Below are 22,076 nucleotides of genomic sequence, written 5' to 3' on the forward strand. Positions count from 1 at the left end.
AGATATGTCAGATCTGAATAAATGTTGAACACTCACAGGCATTTGTGAACAAAATTCAAAAGTATTTTTGAGGAGATCCTGTATGTTACAGTGGCACGTATTATTGAGAGATTCCTTTGCACAATCTGTGAAAATGGAGTTTGATCACACTCTCAAATATGAGGACAAACTAAAATGCTGTATTTGCTTCTCATTAAACATTCTCCCATGGCTCACTATATAAGCCTAGCAAACCAGAGAAAGAGCAGCATGAAGAGGATGAAGATTGTTCCAGATTGCACACCTACAAGGAACAGGAAGGGAGGAAAGGTTTAATTTTATATTCATATATTAAAAATTAGCATGACATAAATTCTTATTGTTTCCATTGCAATGTCATGGCATGTAAACCTCTCTGGATGCATTTCTAAAGCAGAGAGAAGTACTGCAGTGGTCTTTTATCCCCATTTTTCAGTTCAGCCACTGGAGGGCAACGTGATCCCAGACACCGGCAGAGGCAGCTCTGCAGCCCGCAGGAGTAGGGAGCTTCACCCAGCAAGCACTGCCGAACTGCAGAGGAATTTCTGCACGAGTCTGGCAGAAAATAGGCAATAACAGCAGCAAAAAACCCATATGCTCTTACATTTCACCTTTTGGGGAGGTAGATTTAAAAATTTCTTCCTGCATCTAAAATCTGTGTTTCTGTTTAGGATTGCTTCACGAGTTCTAAATCCGTGGATTAGCCAAAGGATTTCTGCAGGCAGTGATGCCTGCTATCACGAGAGGAGAAATATTTCCCTCTGCTAAGTAACTGAAAAGCCCCAGACATGTGTCTGCAATGGAAACAACTCTGGCAGATTTTTCTGGATTATTTGTTAAATCTGTTACAACAAATTATTTGTTTATTACATTTTATAGGATTATCTGCCTATGTAGGGTCTGGTTTTCTTAAAAATAAATAGAAATAGTTGGGCTCAACTGAGCTCCACAGCACCTGGGTTCCTGGAGAAGACCAGAAAGATCATGTCAGGTTATTTGCTTTGGGGAAAGCAACAGCCCAGCAAAAGAGTATCAAATAGTGTTTGGAAAAAAGTTAAAGCCAGTGTTTTATTAAGAGGTAGTAAGTACCAAGTGGTTGCTGCTGTTTCAGATGGGGTTGTGGCAGAAGCAGGATCTCATCCATCTTGCTCTCCACGTGCTCTTTGTTTGGCAGGCTGTACCACACCGCTGCCTGTGCAGTGCCTTTGTTGGCAGCCATGAGCAATGCAGCTGTGTTTGCAGGGGCTCTGCAAAGCGCTTTCATGCAGCACATTGTTCAGGACAAGCTAGCTGGGATAACTCACTGCATGAAGGATTTGCTTAGCAGATGCACAAGGATAAGCCTTTAGTATCCTCCCCTTTGGTTTCATTCTGCCCTCACCAGCATCGTGCGTGTTTGCATGCACACACGCACACGCGCTGGCTAATAATCTAATTTAATCCTCACAGCACAGGATTTTCTTCCTTATCCATTCAACTGTGGGAAGGGATGAGGATCTTCAGCTGCCAAATAAGGCTCTTTCTGAGCTGAGACGATCCCATTTTAAATTTCTATCTGTTTGCCTGCACCTGGAAGCAGATTAAATCAGACTGAAAGGATGAAATTTCAGATCTTTTGAAAAATATTTGCTTTAATTGCACTTTCGAAATGGAACATTGCAGCATTGAGGAGGGGACGTCATGTTTTAATTCTTGTGAGTTTCCTGTTAATACAGCTTTGAGGGATGAAGCAGCAATGTGAAGGAGGGAGCTTATATTTGAGAGGAAAGAAGGGATTAGGTTTGGCTTCTATTTGTGTAAATTGATGCTAACCCATTATACTAGCAGATATGTGAGTGTAGAGGAAGGGGAAGAATAAATTCAAGTTTTCCCTGTCAGTTATTTTATTGTTTCACAGAAATTCCTTGGAAGGAAGTCATCAAGATGACAATGATTTCTGCAGGTTTTTTTGTACTACACATTCAAGACAGACATTTAATTTTTTTATAACTTTCTATTGAAATAAATGGCAAATTTAGCCATCAAAACAGACTTGGTTTTAGGGTAGAACTGGAGCCTCAGAGCAATCCTGCTGTAATCATGGGGCTGGCTGAAGTCACCACCATGCCATGAAACTTTTGCCTTGGAGCCTGTTTCGATACTGGAGTCCATCGCTCCAGCGGTGTTTAATCGCATTAGAGACAAGCCAGTGCTGTAATCACTGTGACTCACTGAAGGCAGCTCCACCAACACATATTTAGGGAGAACTGAGACACCATTTAGCAATGGCACTATGTGTGCCTTGTATACTGCTCGTTACATTAAATATTTCACTTTTTTCTTTACTACATGCAGACACTACAAATTATTTCTGCCCCTTTCTTAGGTCACAGAGGAGCTCATTTGAATAAATTAATGGAGGTTAAAATTGCTTGTGTTTATTAATTCTGCATGCCATTTTTCCATGGATTTAAGGAAAATCTCCATTATCATGGAAGGATATTCTAGTAATTGCCTGTAATTATAAGGGCATCTCACTACAAATACATTTAAGTACATCATTAGAAACTGACACTTCCATACTTCAGGACAAGAATGTATTTTAGAAAGAAAGACTGAATAAAATACATGCTCTCCTTAGGCTGACTACCCCAGGAGCTGTTGGATTCATGCCCAGCACTGACACTATAAAAGCCTTTCAGTTTATTTATGATATTTGGGGTGTTCGGATCACAACTGCAGGTTATTCAGATAATCAGGCTAGAATAAATTAAGCTATATTTGTGTTATATCCTAATGAGCCATTTTGCTGGTATTTTGTAGTAGAAATAATTGATTCTCTTATTCTCTTACCTTAACACTGTAGGAGCAGAAAGAATTTGGCATATATATGAAGATAGTCTAAGGCACCTTCAAATATATTTGTCTTAATATACATTACTGCTGGAGGAACTTGTAATAAACCATACTCTGGGGAACATGTTGCCTGAGAGGTGGGGGGTTTATCCTATTTGCAGGCAGAACATACTATCAAAATCAGTAGTTATCCTTTTGTATCTTGTGTTTGCACCTGGAAGAAATGGCTGGGAAAAGGAACCCTAAGACAAGGAGATCACATCCAAGATTTGTATCGTAAGGGACTCCAGGTCATGGCATATCTAATCTCAATGGATACAAACCACAATGGATTTTAGCTGCTGTACTCTGGGAATAAGGTTTTATGTTTTAGCACACTAAAAGCAAGGGCATTTTTTTAACACAGGGAAAAATGCATTGTTGGCCTGACTCAGGCATTCTCTGTATTTTAATGCATTCTGACAGACTTCAGCTACCGTGTAATGACATGAGATTAGGAGAACTGGAAGTTAATGGAACTGGGAGACCAGGGGGTGATACATGACAGACCCTCAAGTCTCGTTTCCCTGGACTGCTTGTTTGCATGCAATCACACTTCACCTGTTATGTGGAAGGATGCTTTGAGGATTTTGGAACCCCCTGGTAATTTACTTGGACCTAACACACAACCACAAGCCCTCCCTCATCATGAAGTGTCTGCCTGTTGGAAGAGAAATCATGCTTTAGCAGTTAAGACAAGCAAACACAATGTCTATTCTAATTCACCAAATTAATTGAAAAGTTGTGTTTTCAAGTGGATTAGCCCCTTCTGAATTTGATTCAACCTCTCTTTTTTCTTTTGAGTTCCCTTTTCCATTCAGGGAATAAATGTGCATGGACTAGTCTAGGGATGAAACACATTAATACAACTGCTTCCACATTGCCAAATGCTTGGAAAGAAGCAGGGAGGGCACTGATCCCATAGATAATTCACTGCCTGGGACAAAAAGGGATTGCATAAATGTTGAGCCAAATTGTGTCCATCACAGTGCAGAGCTGTGGTCTGTGCATCCTTATTTTCTCTCTGTAATGCTAGTGTCATTGCATGTTCAAGAACACATTGGAGTGGCTTTTCTTAGCTACTGGTTGCAGCTTCTAAAATGTACCTGTGCGGGGTTGTTATGAGGATCCATTGTGCAACCTCTGCTGATAATCTCAGCAAGGAATTGCAGGATCCTGGTTTTAGGATTCAAAGCACACACTGGAGGGACTAGAAGGGTGAATTCGAGGGACTTACTGTGGATAAAAGCACATTCATGTTATTATTGTTTCAGTCCTCAAAGAAACTGAAAGGGGTGGGTAAGTCAGCAGGCAGAATTAGCACCTCCTCTCCCTGGTGAGATGCATGGTGCAGTCACACAGGTGTGCTTTGCCTGATGCAAAGATCTTCAATAGGAGTCTCTCACTGATAACCATTATCTTATAAAATCATTACCTTGCACCTCAGAAGTGAGAACTGCAAAGGCTAATGAGCTAATTCTCTGGGCCCACCACCTCAATCTCACAGGAAGCTGAGTGTCCTTCATTATGTTCTTCACGGGGTGAAGTGGTTGGAAGTCCCCAGCATACATCTGCCACATAAGGAATTCTGTTCCCTTGGCTGTGTTTGCAGCAGGCATCAAAGCAAAAACACCTTCCTGCTATTTCCAGCTGTTGCACTTCCAGTTTAAGGGAATTTCCTACAAGTAGCTTTTTGGCTCAAAGAGCTGTTTTACTGAAGCTGTGCTAGCCCTCAGCTAGGAATTTTGTTTGGGTTCTCTGAATATCCATCTCTCCTTCTTAGAAGAAAGATTTTTTTGCAGTGTTTTCCCTGCACCAGCAGGAGGGTAGGGCTGTAATAAGACCATGTGGGAGAGATGCAAAGGTGTCATTTAATATTTAGACACCTTGAAGAACTGTACTGGTGGATTCTCCTTTGACTTATCACAGTCATTCCTGAAGTACCCAGGGTTGTAAGAAATCTTTGGAGCAGAGCTGTAAATAGCAGCTCCAAGTCACAGACACACAAACCATGTCTGAAGAGTTGAAAGTACTCCTTGTTTTAGTATGGAAGTGTGTCCCCCACTATAAATCCTTGTGGCTAAAGCTAAACAGACACCCAATGAGTAAAATTAAATCAAAAGTTTTCATTTGTGAGTTATGAAGTAAAAATAAATAGCCCAGGCCCCAGAGACATATGACAATTCTGGATAGGCATTGTTGAACAAGGGGTAGAACTTCAACCCATTTCAGACACACTTTAAAGCGGATCTTCAGAAACAAGGAATTCTAATCAATTATCAGCATATAATGACTGTGTCCATCCCACAGCACTGATTTTAACACAAAGTAAAACAGAAGCATGAGAGCAACACTCCTGTAAAGCCACATACATCTTTATTCTCCACCCAGGCCAGCAAGGATGGGAAAAGGGAATGCAATTGAAAACAATAATCAGCAAACAGTATCTTTAATTAAAAAACATCCAGACTAGAGCAGCCAGAAACACACTCAACAATCAGAAAAACGAATTCCCTGCAGTCTGAGAGTGGCACATAAGCAGAAATTACTTGTTTCTGAAAGCAGGGTAGAACAAGACAAAAACTTGTGCTTTTTTCTATTACAACAATTTATTATTATATATTTTGCAACAGGCAAACTACTACAGAGGATAGTGGGCAAGAGAGAAAGTTATCCAGTTTTTTAGAGAAAAGTCTGAATTAAACTTTTACAAATAGCACCAAAACTAACCCCAAGCACCAGAACTAACCCCAAGCTTAAAATAGCCCCCACCAAAATCAATGACGGAATGCCTTGAATTTAGCAGGAGCCAATGAAAGCTTAGGTAAGTGTAAAGAAGTAGAAAACACATGATGGATTGTCCCAGCAAATCCCCCAAAATGTGACCTCCAAACCCAGAAGCACAGCTGCCACTGCAGAGGGAGGGTACTATGATTTCTCTGATGCTCCTTTGTGTCTACGTAGCAGTAAGAGGCACAGATTTGGTTTTGTCTCCACTCCAGAGGACTGTTAGCAATCCTGAAAGCAAATCCTGCAGCTCAGCAGACATTTCACATGGATGTATTCTGTAATGAGCTGGTATTTATCATTCAAGCCCTCTGTAAGCTGAAGGCTCTTTGTGCTACTGACCCCAGCCTTTCGTCTAGCCTTGAACAGCTGCTGTTTGGCAGTGACAGCTGAATTGGGTTTCTCCTCTGCAGCAATGCACACTTGCCAGCCATCCTTTCCCCAAACCTGTCTGCTGCATGTTGAGGCCAAGATACACAATCCACCCCTTTCATGCCAGCAGTGTCCCTTTAGGCAAAGCGTGAGAACACTTGCCACTGGACCTTCTTTTTCCTTAATGCTTGTTAAGCATCACTTATTCCCATTCTCCAGCCATGTGGGAGCCTGCAGTTTCCATGTGGAGCAGTATTAAGCAGAGTGGCTGCACTGGGTTACTACAGATTGCCAGCACTGGCATGGCTTATCCTCAGCATCTCCATTAATTCAGAGGCATATCAGCTTGCCTGATTGGAACAGGCCTGTGAAAGGCATTCCACTGCTTGACCTCTTTGAATCTCACTAAACCACCTGACATCTCACAGATTGGGGTCTACTTTTTTTTTTTTTTTTGGAAGTTGGTAATTGCTTTGAAAGTCTTCACCAGTAAAAAATGACAGTAGGAAGCAACAAACACAGCCTGGCTCTACCTGTGCCCAGGGAGCACCACTGCTTTCCCAGTTAAGTTTGGGGCCAAGATGCTGCTGATATTTGGCTTGTGCATTATTTACTGTTGAGCCTTCACCAAATGCTAAGAGGCTCCTTTGATCTCCTAGGGACAAGGATGCAGCAGGAACTGCTTATTTCTCAGTGTCAGGACTAGAGGATCAGATGGACTTGTTTATACATCACCAGTTCCCAGATGCTCTAACCAGGACAGTCAATGTAGTCTTGAGCTCAACCTTCAAATGCAACACAAAGCATTAGTTTCTGTGAAATCCAGCTTCTGAATGCTTCTTTTTACCATCCTAAAACTAGAGCAGTTCCCCCTGACAGGGAGACTGGGGAAGTGAGACACTACAGAGACAGGAGTGACTGTGCAGCTGACAGACTGCACGCCACACTTACCTACCTACACACAAGGAAATGGTGGGCTCCTCTGGCTTGGGCCTCACAGACTTTCCAGCAGCACCAGCTGAACTGGAGCACTGAGAAGATTAACTATGTTTCAGATGTGTTACTCAGTCCCCATTAGAATCTGCTATACCTCTCTTTTATTTTGTTCATCTCCTTCTTAGGCCAAAACCCCAACAGGTGATCAAGAATAAAGAAATTTTCTGCTAGTCATTTTTTAGAGACAATTAAAATTTCTCCAGCCTATGGTGGCCACCTCAGCCTGGTCAGGGAGCCCACTGTGATGCCATGAAAAATCCAAAAAGGAGGGAAACCCATTACGAAAATGAGACATGAGGGGAGAAGAATGTATGATCCATTGCTCTTCCATATAAATAAATAGGAAGAGGGATAAGGTGGGGAAGGTGAAACAGATTTCTAGAGCTCAGGCACAGATATGAACTTCTGGACTCCCCCATTCTGAAACAGGAGGTCCAACAGCTCTTCCATAAGAGCAACTTGAAAACCAGAATAACTTGTTTCAGAGCCCTTTGCATCCCAAGTGCCTTCAACTCCACCTCCCTAAATCCAGGTGCTGCAAGTCCACACCTGCATTGCAGTGAGATGTAAATGGATTGCCCCTCCTTAGGGGCAGGCACCTTCTTAGAGCAGGTGTTTCCTCCCTATAATACAGCTGTTTGCACTGCACACTGTGTATGACTCCTGTAGATCATTCCTCCCTATCGGTGCACATATCAAGAGATCCACTGCAGATGTGTTCCAAGCAGCTATCTGAGCACCTGCAGCCACTTGAGGGCTCTTGGTGACAGCCCCATCAGGTTACACACGTTACAAAGCAAGCCCTGCTCTTCCATTGTGCAATGGGGCTGTTTCAGGTCAGTGCAGAACTCACTCACCTTTGTTGGCAGCTATGGTGTCCTCTCCCACTATTCCAGTGGTCTGTGACACTGGACTCTGACACTGTCTAAGCAGTCAGCCTGCCTAAGTTAGCTGCTCTTGTTGGAAGGACTGGGAAAGGATCCTTTCTAAGAAAATTGCAGGAACATCATACATTTTGCAATTTAGCCTTCACCTCTGAATGGGTTCCTATCTCTTCAAGTTCATCCCCTGAGCAGAGACTTCTTTTCACTGTGTCATAGGTCACTACTATGTCCTATCGCTGAAAAGTAAAGTCTACCTTGACAGAAGTGGACTTTTCATAATATGTCTCTGCTACTCCACAAACAGCCAGAGCCCTGCAGACCTGGATTTCCTTATGATTCCCAGAAGCTGTAATTAGCTACAACACATGACAAATCCTTGGAAAGCCATGCACCTCCCCACCCAGAGCATGTGAAGCTAGCATTCTTGCATTCTGTGACATTTAAAGAGGACTCTCAGCCCAACATTTTATTCATTAAGTCTGTGTTTAAATATATATGTATATTTTTAAAAAGAATCAGCGTGTTATTTTCTAGGTGAGAACACTGGTGTATGACCAAAATAGTCATCCAGGACAAAGGCTCAGACTGCTGAGGTCTCAACCCCCTGCGCAGAGCTCTTGCCAGAGAGACTACCTGAGATATTGTCAGAATCAAGCAGCTCGACAATGCTGTATGGAGAACAATCTTCCAAGCCCAGCTTGCTGCAGAGCCAGCCACAGAATCCTTTCTCCATATCCCTGACAGCGTGCCACCAGTACCCAAAAGACCATGCTACCTGGGCTAGAGCTGAATACAGGCCTAGGGAGAAAGAAACAACCATAATTATAATTGGGTAGGAGATAATCAAAAAGGGACAAAAGGTGATTTTGTGCCAGAAGGTCCTCTCTTCATTGTACACCAAGAAGATGTTGTACCATGTAATGGTTCCATAGTAGAATGAAACCACGAAGGACACTACAAAAATGATGGGGAGGCAGATGATGGTCCAGAGGACGATGTGAGGTCCTCTGTCTAACCCAACATCACATTTCTTCTTTTTCTCAGTCACATCTTCTTTAGGAGGTTCCTTTGACTTAGCCAGTTCCTGCAGCTCTTTATCCGTTAGGGTGACGTGGATGTCCACCATCTGACCCTTCTTCTTTCCTCTGGTGATTGTTCCAGTCAAGGTGACATAGCGGCTGTCTAAAGGCATGTTCCAGACACCTACAACACAGATAAGCTCATCTATATCAGATTTATTTTCTGTACAAAGTATTTTGTGTAAATCTTCAAAGACCCCAAAGACAATTAGGTAGTCCACAAGGAGTTACATGTAAAATCAAATTTAAAAAGATGGAAAACAAGAAGCAATGCAGTATGAAGAAAATTACCACAGAAGAAAATGGAAGAAGAGCTAAAGAGGAAAAAGACAGGAATTCCAGATGATAGAAATCACAAGGAAGAAAACTCCAGTGTCTCCACTAGGGACAACAGGTGAAGGCAAAGTGCTGCAAGAGTATAGAAGAGTGAGAGAGAATGAGACAGAGTAACTCAATTGAAAATGGTATGTCTATTTTCTGTTTACTTCATGGATTTATTGCTGAGCAGCATGGACGTTTGGGATTGATTAGATAAGTATCACTGAGACTTTTGTTTTGGAATGAGCATATCCACACATGGAATTATAGGTGAATAGCTAATATTTCACTTTATATTTGCATTGTATCTCAATCCAAATTAATTTTTGAAGTTTAGAAAAACTTAACAAACTGTCATAAAATTATATTGGCATTTTAAGAGATCAGTAGAGGCACCAAACTGGACAGCGCTGGTGTATGTGTTAAAGTTACAAAGGGACTGTTTTAGCTTTCAAGTGACATTGGCATAGGATGGGCCATGCAGTGGCACTGGACATAAACTCTTCTTTGGAACTACAGTATATTTCCTCCTGGTCTTAATTCTGACTAGCTTGGAAGAAAGTCTTCAGAAACTCTTAAAAAGTGGCTGAGCAGCTTGAAGTGCTCCACAAAAGTAGGAAGGCAGCAGGCAAGTAGTGATAGGGTCTGGGATCATGGGGGCACCTGGTGGACCAGGAACATTTAAGTCCCTCTCAGCCTGCTCTGCTGACTCACAAGAGTATTTAGCCACAGGATCTCCCTTCCACACTTCTTCCCTGCAAGGGTACCCAGGACAGATAGCAGAAGTGAAAGTGACTTGAAGATGCCCCATGATGACCTTGCCAAATAATCATCCTTCAAGAGGAAGCCGTGCTAAGTGCATGCAAACAGAAGGCAACAGCAAATCCTAGATAATGAGTTAAATTCCCTACCAAAGGTAGAGCCACTAACTCCATCTGCTTCCATCCTTTTACTTAACAGGCAGTTGTTCAGGCATGGTCAGTGGCTTCATCATGGCTTAGAATGACATCATTGGCTTAATGCATGCATAGCACTGCAAGCAGCACATCAACCCCAACCAGCACAGACACTTAAAACTAAAACTGTAGCAAAACCCAAAGTTTGCAAAGAACTGCAGGTGACATCCCAAATCAGCCTGAAATGCTTTCTGTTTCAGAGCATTTTCATGTATGAACTCAAGCTCTCCTTGCCTGCAGTCTTGGAGAGGGTTGCTCCCACAGTCACTTCCATTTGACCTTAGAGAATGATGGCATCAAAAAAGCTTATGTGAAGTGAGTATTCTCAGGACTACATACCATCTGTCATAGACTGACCCAGGAACTTGGAGCCTTCCTCAGAGCTCTTCTCCCCTCCTTCTTCATCCGCCTGTTCTTCTTCCACCTTATTGTCATTCTCGGACCGATACACTATTATTGACTCAGGCCTGGACTCTTTCTTCTTCTTTTTCCTGCGGTCCATAGTGGCTTCCCCATCAAAGGTGACAGTGGTTGCCACAGCCCTTCTCATTGTGCCACAGCGAGGGCTCTGGCCTCCAGACTTGCTGTCTTTTTGCACAGTCTCCTCCATCCCGCTGCTGCTCTCAGTCACCTCACCCGGCATCTTGTAGCACCTGTTTCCAATCCAACTGCACCGATCCTGCACTTAGAAGTCATTGATTAACAATGGTCCCATGGATGCTTTGTTCTGGTAAGACGTCCCACTGCTGGTATCCAAACTATGCACTCCATTCTCAGCCTAAAATGAGAGAGAAAGCTGAAAATGTGTCTTTGTCTTACCAAGCAGAAAAAATTGTCAGAATTTTCCTCAAAACATTTACTTCCAACTGGTTTAAATGTCATCTGAAGATCTCTATTACTGTCCTGAAGATCAGTTCTCTTACATGGCTACATATTTTGTGGTATCTAATCTATCTTGATTCTTAGGGTCCAGTTTTCACTATAACAAACCAAAACTACTGGAAAGAGTATTAAAATTTATAAGAAGGGATTAAACAGCCAGCTAACTGGATGAATTTAACATTCCTCTGTAATGCTGGAAACAAACAGAAAACAATAGTTTTGGCCCAATGCATCAGAATAAAGAATTGAAACAATAGAAGTAAAAGAAGTTGACCAATTTAAGGGACTGGCCTAGAAACAACTGCAACAGGAACACTGTGCTTGTCCAGCATTACAACAGCTATATTGGTGCCAGCCTTTCTCATTTTGAGCTTCTAATGATTTACTCCCCTCTGCAAGGATATTACAAAAATTAATCAAATTATGTCAAAATGAGTGCTGTTTCAAACTTTAACAATTTAGCAATATGTAGTTGCCATACTTTGAAAACACAGAATATACAGTGGATTTAAAGCAAAATTATTTTTAAGATGACTCTGCTGGAGAGGGAATTGGGAACCACAGCAAGTTCTTCTGATTGCACAGAGAACACAAGTGTTCACAAATCTTTTTAGCAAAAATAAATTTTTGCTCCTCATTCAAGCAAAGTTAACAGCGATATCAAGTGAAACTGTCATCCATGAGAAGGCTACCTAAGTAAAAACCACATAATTAAACATGCATTGAGGCAGAAAAATCCTGCTCCATGAATATGGAAAAAGGATTAATGGTTCTCAGATTTCATAACATTTAAGGAAACTGACTGTGCCAAGTATTCATGAAGCATTTAGGTACAAATCTGAATACAATGAATAGCATTTTAACAACCCTGAAGAGCTCTGTGGCACATTTACATGAACATTATATTTAAAAGAATGCAACTGACCAATAATTAAGCTTCTACCTAGTAACTGAGTCTTTCCTTTAACAGGAAACTAAGAAACACAAGTATCATAGTTTATAGCCTACATAATGCTGGGGAAATAGTTTAACTTGAATGGATGACAGAAAAAAGTTAAACATTTTTAAATTTGGCAGTATGGTCCTGGTCTTCCCACAGATCTAAGATTTTGCTGGTTTGTTTTGAAATTTTGTGCAGAACTTTAGATCAACTATTTATGTCTGGTACACTCACACTTAAACACACCACACCCACACAAAACTTCTAATTGCAGCACTTAAACACCTAAGACTCTGCCCATTTGGCTCTATGGAGATTTGAAGAATTCAACAATTCAGATTTTTTTATGCATTAGAGAAAATAAATCTTCCCTGGTGATCAGAAGACACATAAAATGGACTTAAAAACCCCTCAAGATTCAGTATACTGCAGAAGCCAGGCTACTTCTAAATTACTGGGCAGACAATATTTTTAGTTCTGCAGCATGGCTGGAAAGAATCTGTTTAGATTGCCATCACACCTGCCATAATATATGTATGTCTAAATTAACAGATACGCTGGAAAACAGAAATTCATGTAAGCTTTCGTTTGTTGGGTTTTTTTTTTTCTTTTAATGCCTTTAGGGGTAAATGGTATTAATTTATGCAATGGAATAAACTCACCCTTTGTAGTAAATTAATTCAGGAAGTACAATAGACTCTAACAGTTTTCTCTGAAAATCAGCTGTAAAACTTCATGTTTTGCATTTATAAGACTTTGAAATTACCTGATTGAGCCTAATGAGACAACAGTGAGATTCTGCTTCCAAAAGTGAGGAAAACAGGCCAATGGGCCTGGAAACAGAAACCAAAAGCATCACTTTTGGAATAATCTACTAAAAGTCTGGAGACACAGAAGTTGATTAGATTCCCAAAGTTCCTGGCTGTAGTTCCATGTTCAGTCCCTACTGACTTGAGAAGGGGATGACTTACAAGTAACATTTAAAAGTAACACAAATCTACAGGCAAATATTTGTAGTTGGGCACTTTTTTTTCTTAAAGTTGATCCAGCTGTGGCCTTGCTTAAACTCACAGTGGATGACAAGCTAATGTCAGTTCTCAGTGTGATGCCAAAGCCCAAAGGACTAGTTGTGCCTTGTCTGTGAAGGCAGCAAGGTGACATCCTTTCTGAATCTCTCATAGACAGGCACTGGCAATCTGTGCTCTGTTCTTGTGCTCATCACGCAGGTAGAGCACTGATTAATGACCAGAAGATGCCCATGATCCCCCAGTTATTTTGCTATGTCTGATGTTCCCAGCCCACTACAGCAGCCACCGCCTCTGTGAGCTACCAGCAGGACTAGAAACACCTCCACAGCAGGGAATCTGAGAGTGGCAGCTCAATTTGTCCTCCTGCTGATAAAAGGAGAGGGAATGGGCAATGGGGGACAAGCCCCTAAGAAGCAGTGTTGCTGTGGCTGAGGCAAAGCCCTTGGGAAAAGGAAGTGAAGGAGCCCAGATTATTGTGTTTAACGGCACGAGAAGGTAAAATCTGATGTCAGTCTGTCTACATCAAAACCAAAAGCATGTAGGAGATCCTTATGACCCAGCAGAGGAGGATGCAGCAAGATAAAAAGCTGAAAGATGATAAAAAGCTGAAAGATGTAAATACAGGGCAGATGTTAGGTAGGTGTTTTAACAAAGTGGGTAGGTGTCCCTTGGTATATCACTGGGTGATAAACTGTCATGGGAAACTTCCAAATCTGGACTGGCTGTCTTGGCAGAATTTTTGGTCACCTTGACCTGAAGACAGAAAGTCCTCTGGTTTGCATTAAGGAGCAGTCAGATTGAAGATCACAAAGAACCCTCCTGATCTTATGCCTGTTCTCACAGTACATGTTTCTTTTTCTCTCATTGGTTTTCCACTGAAGCAGCTAGAATATCCCCTGCCAGCTGGTCCAGAACTTCTGAACACAGCACTTCAAAATATCACCATCAGCCCTACATCCCACAGGAGTGCTGCTGAGTTAAACAGGTTCAAACCTCAGTCCCATTTTTCCTGGAAATATTTTCTCTGTAGCTGCAAACAAGAAATGGGCTCTTGCAGAATCACAGTAGTGTACAAAGAGCTTCATTTTCCTCTCTTCCTTTTCTTTACCACTTCTAAGAATAAGGCTGGCCCTCAGCACTACACAGCTGTCCACAGCACCAGTTTCTTCAGCCACACACCAAAACCTTCACCCTTTAAAAGCCTTGCTATGGAGCTGAAACATTAACAGTTGCTGTGTATCCCATACTAGTGATGGCCCAGCGTGGGTGCACAGGGGCAGACAGGAATCTAATAACTGTCCATGGGAGGGAAGGAAAAGAAATGGTCATATTTCAGAGATAGCAAGGAGCCGTTTATTAGCCAAACAATTTGTTATTAATCTCCATATGAAAACAGATGGAGAACCCTGGGGAGGCTGCTCTCTAAAAACACTTTGTAGAGTAATTTTTAGAAGCACAGTCTTCTGTTACTATGCAGGAAAGCTACGGCTGCTTATGTTTCCTGTGACAGTAATAGTCTTTGACACACAAAACAGGAGCCTAAAAGCTTGGCCTTGCACCATTTAGGTCAAAGGAAGCTTCTTCCATTGGTTTTCAGGGTTTGATCCTGCTGCTAACAGAAGAGAAATTATCTGGTTTGAATGCAGATGGGGAGGAAGAGCCTTCCTGCAAGCTAATAAAATCCTTGATCTTAAATCCCAGCTACAGCACAAGTAACCTTTTTATGACTGCTCAGAGTAGACATGAGAGGAAAAAATGTAGACGGTAAGCAGCAAGGAGCATAAATTTTTATTTTTATAGTCACATAAAATGTACAACACATAAGAAGAACTGGCACGGCGTCTTCACTCACATCATGCAGGAGTTGTCTGCAGAAACGAAAAAACAACCTGTGCTTTAGAAGCACTGTGATTTATGCAGGATGGGGAAGAGATGAAGGGAAATGTACTCCAGAGACACACCTTGAGAAAGCTTCCCAGCCACAGATCTTCCTTTGCTTGCTGCTTTTATTCCATAACCTCTGCATCCCCCATCCCATCTCCACTCAACCCCTGCCTCTGATTTTGTGCACGTGCATGTGTGTGGTTTTGACCATGCATGTTACCCAAAGGATCTTTTCCAATCCCTAGTATTTTTAAAGGGGTTATCTGCTATAATTGCAGGGGCAAACTGTACACATGAAAAATAGGTGGTATTAGATGCATCCAGCTGCTCAGGACAGATCTGTCTGCCATCAGCCAATTGTGTTACGATGAAATGCATTGGTCTAATGCAGAACGTGCAGCCCCCAGGCCCTAGAAAAACATGTGACAAGACGTATATAAGAAAGCAAATCTAATTCACTCATGATGTAGGAAAAGGGCCAAATGGTAGGCCTCTCTCCACAGCTTTGGATCTGTTTTAAATACCTAAATGACTCCACATTATCTTTCACATATGCATCCTCACCTGCTAAAACAGAGAATGTCTGTTTCCTCTTTATTTCATGGTGAAATAGATCAAACTATATTGCACAATTGAAACTAGCAAATACTCAAGGCTGTGATGAATGACATATCAGACACTGAGACAAGAACAGCTCCTCCCTATCAGTACCAGGTCTGTGCAGCTTGTGGTGAGCTTGACAGGGGGATTTATCTCACTGAAAAGAATAAAATGTTATTTTTAGCCATACAGATTCTTCACCAAGCAGCTCCTTCTACAGGAAGGAATGTCTAAGGAAGGAGGGAAAAACTTCCCCTCCTGGCAGTGGCTGATTTCAGACTGCATTAAGTGTCTGTATAACAACAGCAAGAAACACAAAGGAAAACATCTACCTCTGCCACCCCAGCATGGTAAAAGAAAGCAAACACCAAATTTCAATGTTCACACCCTCTTTCCCTCCCTGCTTAATCCACAGGCTTCCAAGAGAAACAAGTAAAATGACCATGCTCTGGGATGCTTCCAAGCAGGAGCAGACTTTAAGCTGGACCGCCACAAGCAGAGGACAGCACTGAGCTCCTGAGCAGAAGGGATAACACAGTAAGATGACCCAAGTCACCAAAAATTTACAGGTGTTTGCTAGTGGACCCCCGTGCTCCATGCTTTCCCCTCAGGAGCAGAGCGTGCTGAAAACTCAAGCTAAAAGCAAAGGGAGGTGTGGGCAAGCAACATGATTTCTGTGGGCAAGCACTGAGAGACCCAAGTTTGCCCAGTCCCTCCAGTTTATCACAGGCACACAGCTCTTGCCTGTTGGCAGGTGCCATTAGGGCCAGCCCTGCACCACACCGCGAGCCAAACCTGCTGTGGCCAGCTCAGCTGCTGACTATCACTGGAGCTGCAGCAAGACTGGACTTGCTTGGGTGTGGATTAAGGGCTTCCTGGCTCCCAGGGCCATGCTGGGTCCCTCAGGACTTTTGCTCTCCCTTCCATTCTTCCACAATACACCAAACACTCAGTGACAGCATTCTACAGATACAGACAAAACACCCCAAAAAAAAGTAGTGGAGAAATACATTCCATGGTATCACTATTGTTTCTGAATGACATTTTCCAAGGATATTTTTAAAAGTCAAGGACATTTTGCAGAGTATCTGTTTTATGAATCAGTTCTTTTTATTTTCCTTTGCTGTTCCATAACTTTTCCAAATGTCACAGAACAGTAACTGCTGTGCAGATCACTTATTACTGAAGGCTGGAAGACAGCATACAAAATAGCTAAGCATTTTTATTTTATATTAAATAGAATGCCTAGTCAATTTTCTTGCATACCAACTTTTAAAAACTCCCCCAACTATACTAGTTTACCTTTTTTGGAGCAAAAACCTGAAATGCTGTCTTGCCCTCGTCTTCCCACTTATTTGAACAGACTGCTAGAAGAAAGAAAAATTTAGATAAAAGACACAAAGCTTCCCACTGCCTCCACATGGATGATAACTGTTTCTTTATGTTTATTATACTATGTTAAAAATGTCAAGGAATGGCATGGGCACATTAGACTTTAAAGAGAACCAAGGTTTTAAAAGGAGCCTGATTTGGAAATGGAAGGTTTGAAATCTTCAAAGCAAACCAAGCATTTAGATATGAGTCTTGAATAAAGTCAACCCAAGTCTCTAAATTTTGTAAGAAATTTCAACTGTAGAGGCATGCTTTCTGTTGTTCTGCTCTACCCCTCACTTCTGGATTTGCCAAAACAAGCCATCCTGCATCTTGAAAGAGAAGGTGCTCATTGCAATCCCTACCCCATGTGCCAAGGTCACTAATGGATTACACTGTACCACAGGAATATCTGAACAAAGTCAATCCCACCAACTTTAGTCAAACACCCTGCCTCCACAGCAGTGCCTTTAGGCTGGGATCAAGTGTAGCATGTATTTTTATTGGTATAAGACCCAACTTGTCCTTCAATGGGTTTGGAAGATGCTCTAGGAACTGTTGCTGCATACACAAACCAGAGTGCAGAGAAAACACCTACACAGCACATACACATGCACACGTGGAAGTAAGAATCACTGGGAGTGGCTCCAAAGCCATGAAACACCAGTGGTGAAGCACCTGTGCTAACACAGGACTTTTGCTACAGACCTGACTGCAGGGGATGCCAGTGAAGGGCTCCAAGTCCTCCATCACACAGTGGTCTCAAGAGAAGGTTTCAATGCATGCTGGACTCTTCTGACCTTTACAATAACTAGAAGCAGGGACCCTGGTTAACACCTCAGGCTTTTTTTCCTTCCTTCCTACTCAGAAGATCCCTGATCATCTCAGTCTCAGTCCCCTTTCCTGCCCTGCTCTGTGCTGGCAAGATCAAGCACCCCAGTCAGTGCTTTTCTCTGACAAAATGAGGAGAAACCACACATTGAAATACCTGCAATTAGAGAGGAAGCAGTTGCAGCCATACAGCCTAATGGAAAATACAGTCAATTCTAAATCCAGTCTGGAAAGCATTATCTGAAAATACCAACAACAAGCTACACACATCCTGTGGTTCTTCTTTAGACAAGATATTTGGGGGCTTCAAATCAGAGCTTTCTCTGAGTAACACCTGGCTGCAGCCCAGGAGTTGCTGGAAAGCACAACTACACAGAGTGAACTAGAATATTCCCTTGGGAGTGATTCAGGACTGTTTAATGCATTGCACAATAAACACAATCTAGGATATTTAGACAGTATCTCCAGGAGCAGGAATTACTTGGCTCAGGGGAGTTGTGATTGGATACAAGTGGAGATAGAGACCTGTGATGCCAGGATATTAAAAATGTAGCACTTTGAATTGCAAACAAGTGAATGCTTCAGTATCATTAGTATGGTATTAGCAGGGTATGTAATTGTTTAGAAAATCTTCCTATGAACCTGTTTCAACTGTTTGATGCTGATATTCTATATCTCACACAACTGCAAACTCTGCTTTGAGTGGGATGTCTGTCTTGGTATCTCCTTTTTTTTTCTTTTTCTTTTTTTTTTTTTTTTAAATCACTGGAGTGAAATTGCTAGGGATAATGATAAAAGATTGTAAAATCCTGATTATCTTCTAATTAGACTGAAATCCCCCCAGACATAGCTGAGAGTAAAGTGCCTTTCCAGAGAGGAAGTCCCTAAAAAGATGAATTGACCAGAGAGCCTGAACGTCAGCTGGGTCTGACCAGGAGGCTGTTCTGATATGGAAACCAGAAGCCACAAAACAGAAAGGCTCTCACTTGCTGTTGAGAGCTGATGAAAGGAAAAGCAGCCTCAGGAGAGAATGTACAGACAGGAGGAGAAAGTAGCAGGGATTTCCAAAGAGGCCTATTGCATAATCCCATGGAAAGGTCTAGAGAGAGGTAAGGACACAACTCATGCCAGCTTTCATTTGCTTGTGGCTCAATCCAAGTATTTCTTGTAATGGAAGAGAAGAAATTATTGTTGTTACACTTTGCGTGGTTTTTGCTGTCCCAGGAGAAGAAAAATATGAGCCTGGAACACCAATAAGAGTGGGGTCTGGGAAAGCAGAGGCTACTGGAGTACAACCCTGCATTTTTCTGAAGGCTAACTAGCAGAAATCCTCTATGAAAAGCTGTCTCTAACCCTAAAATTTTATTTCTTGCACTAAGGTGCTTTTCATTAAATCTCCTCTGCCCTCACCTCCTTGTGAGACTGCTGACCCCAAGCATACCTCTCACAGGGTTTGAATCCTGCAGAGGTTTCTCTCCTGTTTGGAGCCACCTCTTCTCTCTCATCAGGTTGGTACTTAACTACTCTTGAGACCTTTCCTCATGCCAACACCGATTTTGAGCTATAGGAGGGCACAGACACCCTGAAGGACAGCATGCCAGAAGGAATTCTCAAGGCAGTACATATCAGTGCCAGGATTTTTAAAGCATGGCAGCATACTGGACTGGCAGGTGCAATCTGAGCCATAGGCTGGCAAAGCACAGCTTTGGACAAAAGCAGCCTTTTCTGAAAATGCAGAGTTTCCTATTCATCTCAATAAATTGAACTACTTCATTCAAAGCCAAGACACAATCTGGGAGCTAGGAAATCTAAAAAAACAGGAAATCTAGTTTTTTCTCTTCAATATGTAAATAAAAAAGAGGATGTTCAAGAATGACATATGCTAATCCTACAACTCCAAATGAGCTGACAACTGGAAAAAAATACTGAATTCTTTTTTTTTGTCATTTTGACTTTTGAATGGTTGATGTTTTAAGTGATAGTTATACCAAGGCAAAAAAAAAGTCAGATGGTTAACTTCAGAAAACAAAAATTAAGACTCAAAAGCTTTAAATGCAGATTTATTTTCTTCCAAATTCAAGCTGACATATACTGAAAAAAAATAAGCTGTCTAATCAGACACTATTTTCTAACACATAAAAATTCAGAATCTTAACATTAAGTTTATAGAGTAACATCAATATGCAAAAGCCTTATCCTTACTGAATTTACCATTGTCTGTGTGGAGTGACAGACAGACATGTTTTAATACTTTCAATAAAAGAAAAGTAACATTCCTTTGTGATTTAAAAAGTACAAGCATATGAGAAGATTAAAATTTATTTTAGTTAATAAGATTTTCTTCCTTTCAGATTAAATAATTTTGAATTTGAACTACTGGGGACAAATAAATTCACACAAAGGTACAGTTTGAGTCCTTGGTTCAAAAGGCAACACACACAACAGTGAACAGAAGCCACTGCTTTGCTGAAAATGTCTGTGAGCATTGGTTATCCCAGCTCTATTTTTTGTGAATACATTTTGTACCAGAAGGGGCTACCCTCCACTGAATGCCAAGGAATGGATGTCTCCTTTTCCCTCCTCCTTCCTCTCCAGTCTTGATGCCTTTTTCCTCCCACCCATCACTCACAGAACCCTAACTCATGTGTAATAAGCCCCTTATTTATGGCGTTTCCGTGGCTCCTGGGAAATTGCAGGAACCAAGCAATATATCCTGATAGGGAAGAAAAATTCTTTGATAGTGCTCTCTAGGAAGAACACTGAAGTCAAGGAGGTCACATGAGTAGAAAGGCCCACTGGATTTTTCTTGGAGCCATGCAGCTCAGTTGGGATGGCAGGCAGGCTGGAATATGAAGATCTAATTCACTAGCACAGATGAGTGCTTCTCCCTGGGATTAATTAATGATTGCTCTGATATGGCCTGCCTAAGATATGTAGGGCAGCCAGAGACAGTTAATGGGAATCTGTGAAGTCTCAGATTGTGAAAGATAATTAAAAGGAGGGGGGAAAAAATTTTTGCAGTGTCACTCACAGTGCTTCACATTTTGCTCCCAGAAAGTGGAATGCTTTCAACACTGATGGGTTCTGCAAACACTGACCCACCTGAAAATGGCATTTTTGTCTAACAGTTCCTTATTGGCCTAAGCCACCATGCAGAAATGCACCCCTGTCTTGTCAACCTTTCATTTCAGGTGAATGAATCTGGATACCCAGTTCACTCCTCCATGCCCCCCCTCCCACACTCTTAAAAGGAGGGTAAGCAGCTTCCATCGAAACACACTGAACTACAGGATATACACATTATACTAAAATTGTCCCTGATTTAAAGTATTAAACCTTAAAATGTGCTTTTGGAAAACTAAATAAATTCATTTCACAAATGAGAATCCCAAAAGAGACTCAATGATTCTCCCACTTTACTTACATGTCTTTAAAAAAACCCCCAAACTTCACTCTTTTCTCACATTAGCCAACTCTCCAAAGGCAAAAATAACACGACAAAATTGAGACATACTTTCAAACATCTCTTCTATTGCAGAGGACAGAGGAGATGCCTGGAAAGACACTGAACATGCACACACATGCTGCTGGGCACATCGGCGCCGGTTAAAATCACCTGCAACGGACAAGGATGCTCTGTCACTTCGCTGTGGGATAGAAAAGAAAATCATGCTGCCTGTCCTCTGAATCAGCAGAGCACTTAATACTGAGCTTAGTTAGGGCCATTTTAAGGGGGCCGGGAGAGGGGGGACGGACATCACGACCACAAAGGCATTTGAGCCCAAAATGACTCTACTGGGGACATGGTACACGCTGTCACCTGTCTTCACGGCCTCTTCCCTACAAAGTCCAAGCCCGGAGAGAGGACTGTCCGCGGCAGGAGCACGCCAGCACCTTCTTCTGTCCGCGACAGCCGCCGGCTGCTCCCGGTGCGGCTCGGCTCCCGCTGCTCCTCGGGGCGCCTGCCCGCCTCCGCGGGGAAGGTGACCCGAAGCGGAACAGAAAACCAAGGAGACCCGTCCTGGCAAGCGGGCGAGCCCGCGGCTGCGGGCGGGTGGGCGCTCACTGCGGGGCTGCAGCGGCGACCTCGCGGCGCCACGCCAGGCTCCGACCCCTCCCGGCGCTGAGCGGTGCCTGCCCCGCGGGGCGGGAACCGAGCCATACCGACAGCGGACAGCCGCCCCCCCGCCTTACCTGCCGCCGCGGTGCCGCGCCGTGCCGCGCCACTGGACCCGGGCACCGCCGCCGCCGCCGGC

General features: G+C 42.5%; 1 protein-coding gene across 6 annotated transcripts; it reads right to left on the reverse strand.

Moving 5' to 3' along the window:
* Positions 1-5,251: 5,251 nt before the first annotated feature.
* Positions 5,252-22,076, reverse strand: TMEM169 (transmembrane protein 169). 6 transcript variants are annotated; one of them, XM_039715143.1, is made up of 5 exons: positions 22,015-22,076; positions 21,245-21,436; positions 10,624-11,062; positions 8,846-9,134; positions 5,252-8,729 (listed from the first exon to the last, which is right to left on the reverse strand). In XM_039715143.1, the coding sequence occupies exons 3-5, from the start codon at positions 10,925-10,927 to the stop codon at positions 8,582-8,584; spliced, it is 741 nt and encodes a 246-aa protein (XP_039571077.1). In that variant the 5' UTR covers positions 10,928-11,062; positions 21,245-21,436; positions 22,015-22,076; the 3' UTR covers positions 5,252-8,581. The 6 variants fall into 6 exon arrangements, with proteins under 6 accessions (XP_039571077.1, XP_039570809.1, XP_039570646.1 ...); XM_039714875.1 differs by having other exon boundaries at positions 5,252-9,134; positions 21,335-21,436; XM_039714712.1 differs by having other exon boundaries at positions 5,252-9,134.

The sequence above is a fragment of the Passer montanus genome, unplaced genomic scaffold (assembly GCF_014805655.1).
Source record: "Passer montanus isolate IOZ18808 unplaced genomic scaffold, ASM1480565v1 scaffold1, whole genome shotgun sequence".
In the NCBI taxonomy this organism is placed as follows: domain Eukaryota; kingdom Metazoa; phylum Chordata; class Aves; order Passeriformes; family Passeridae; genus Passer; species Passer montanus.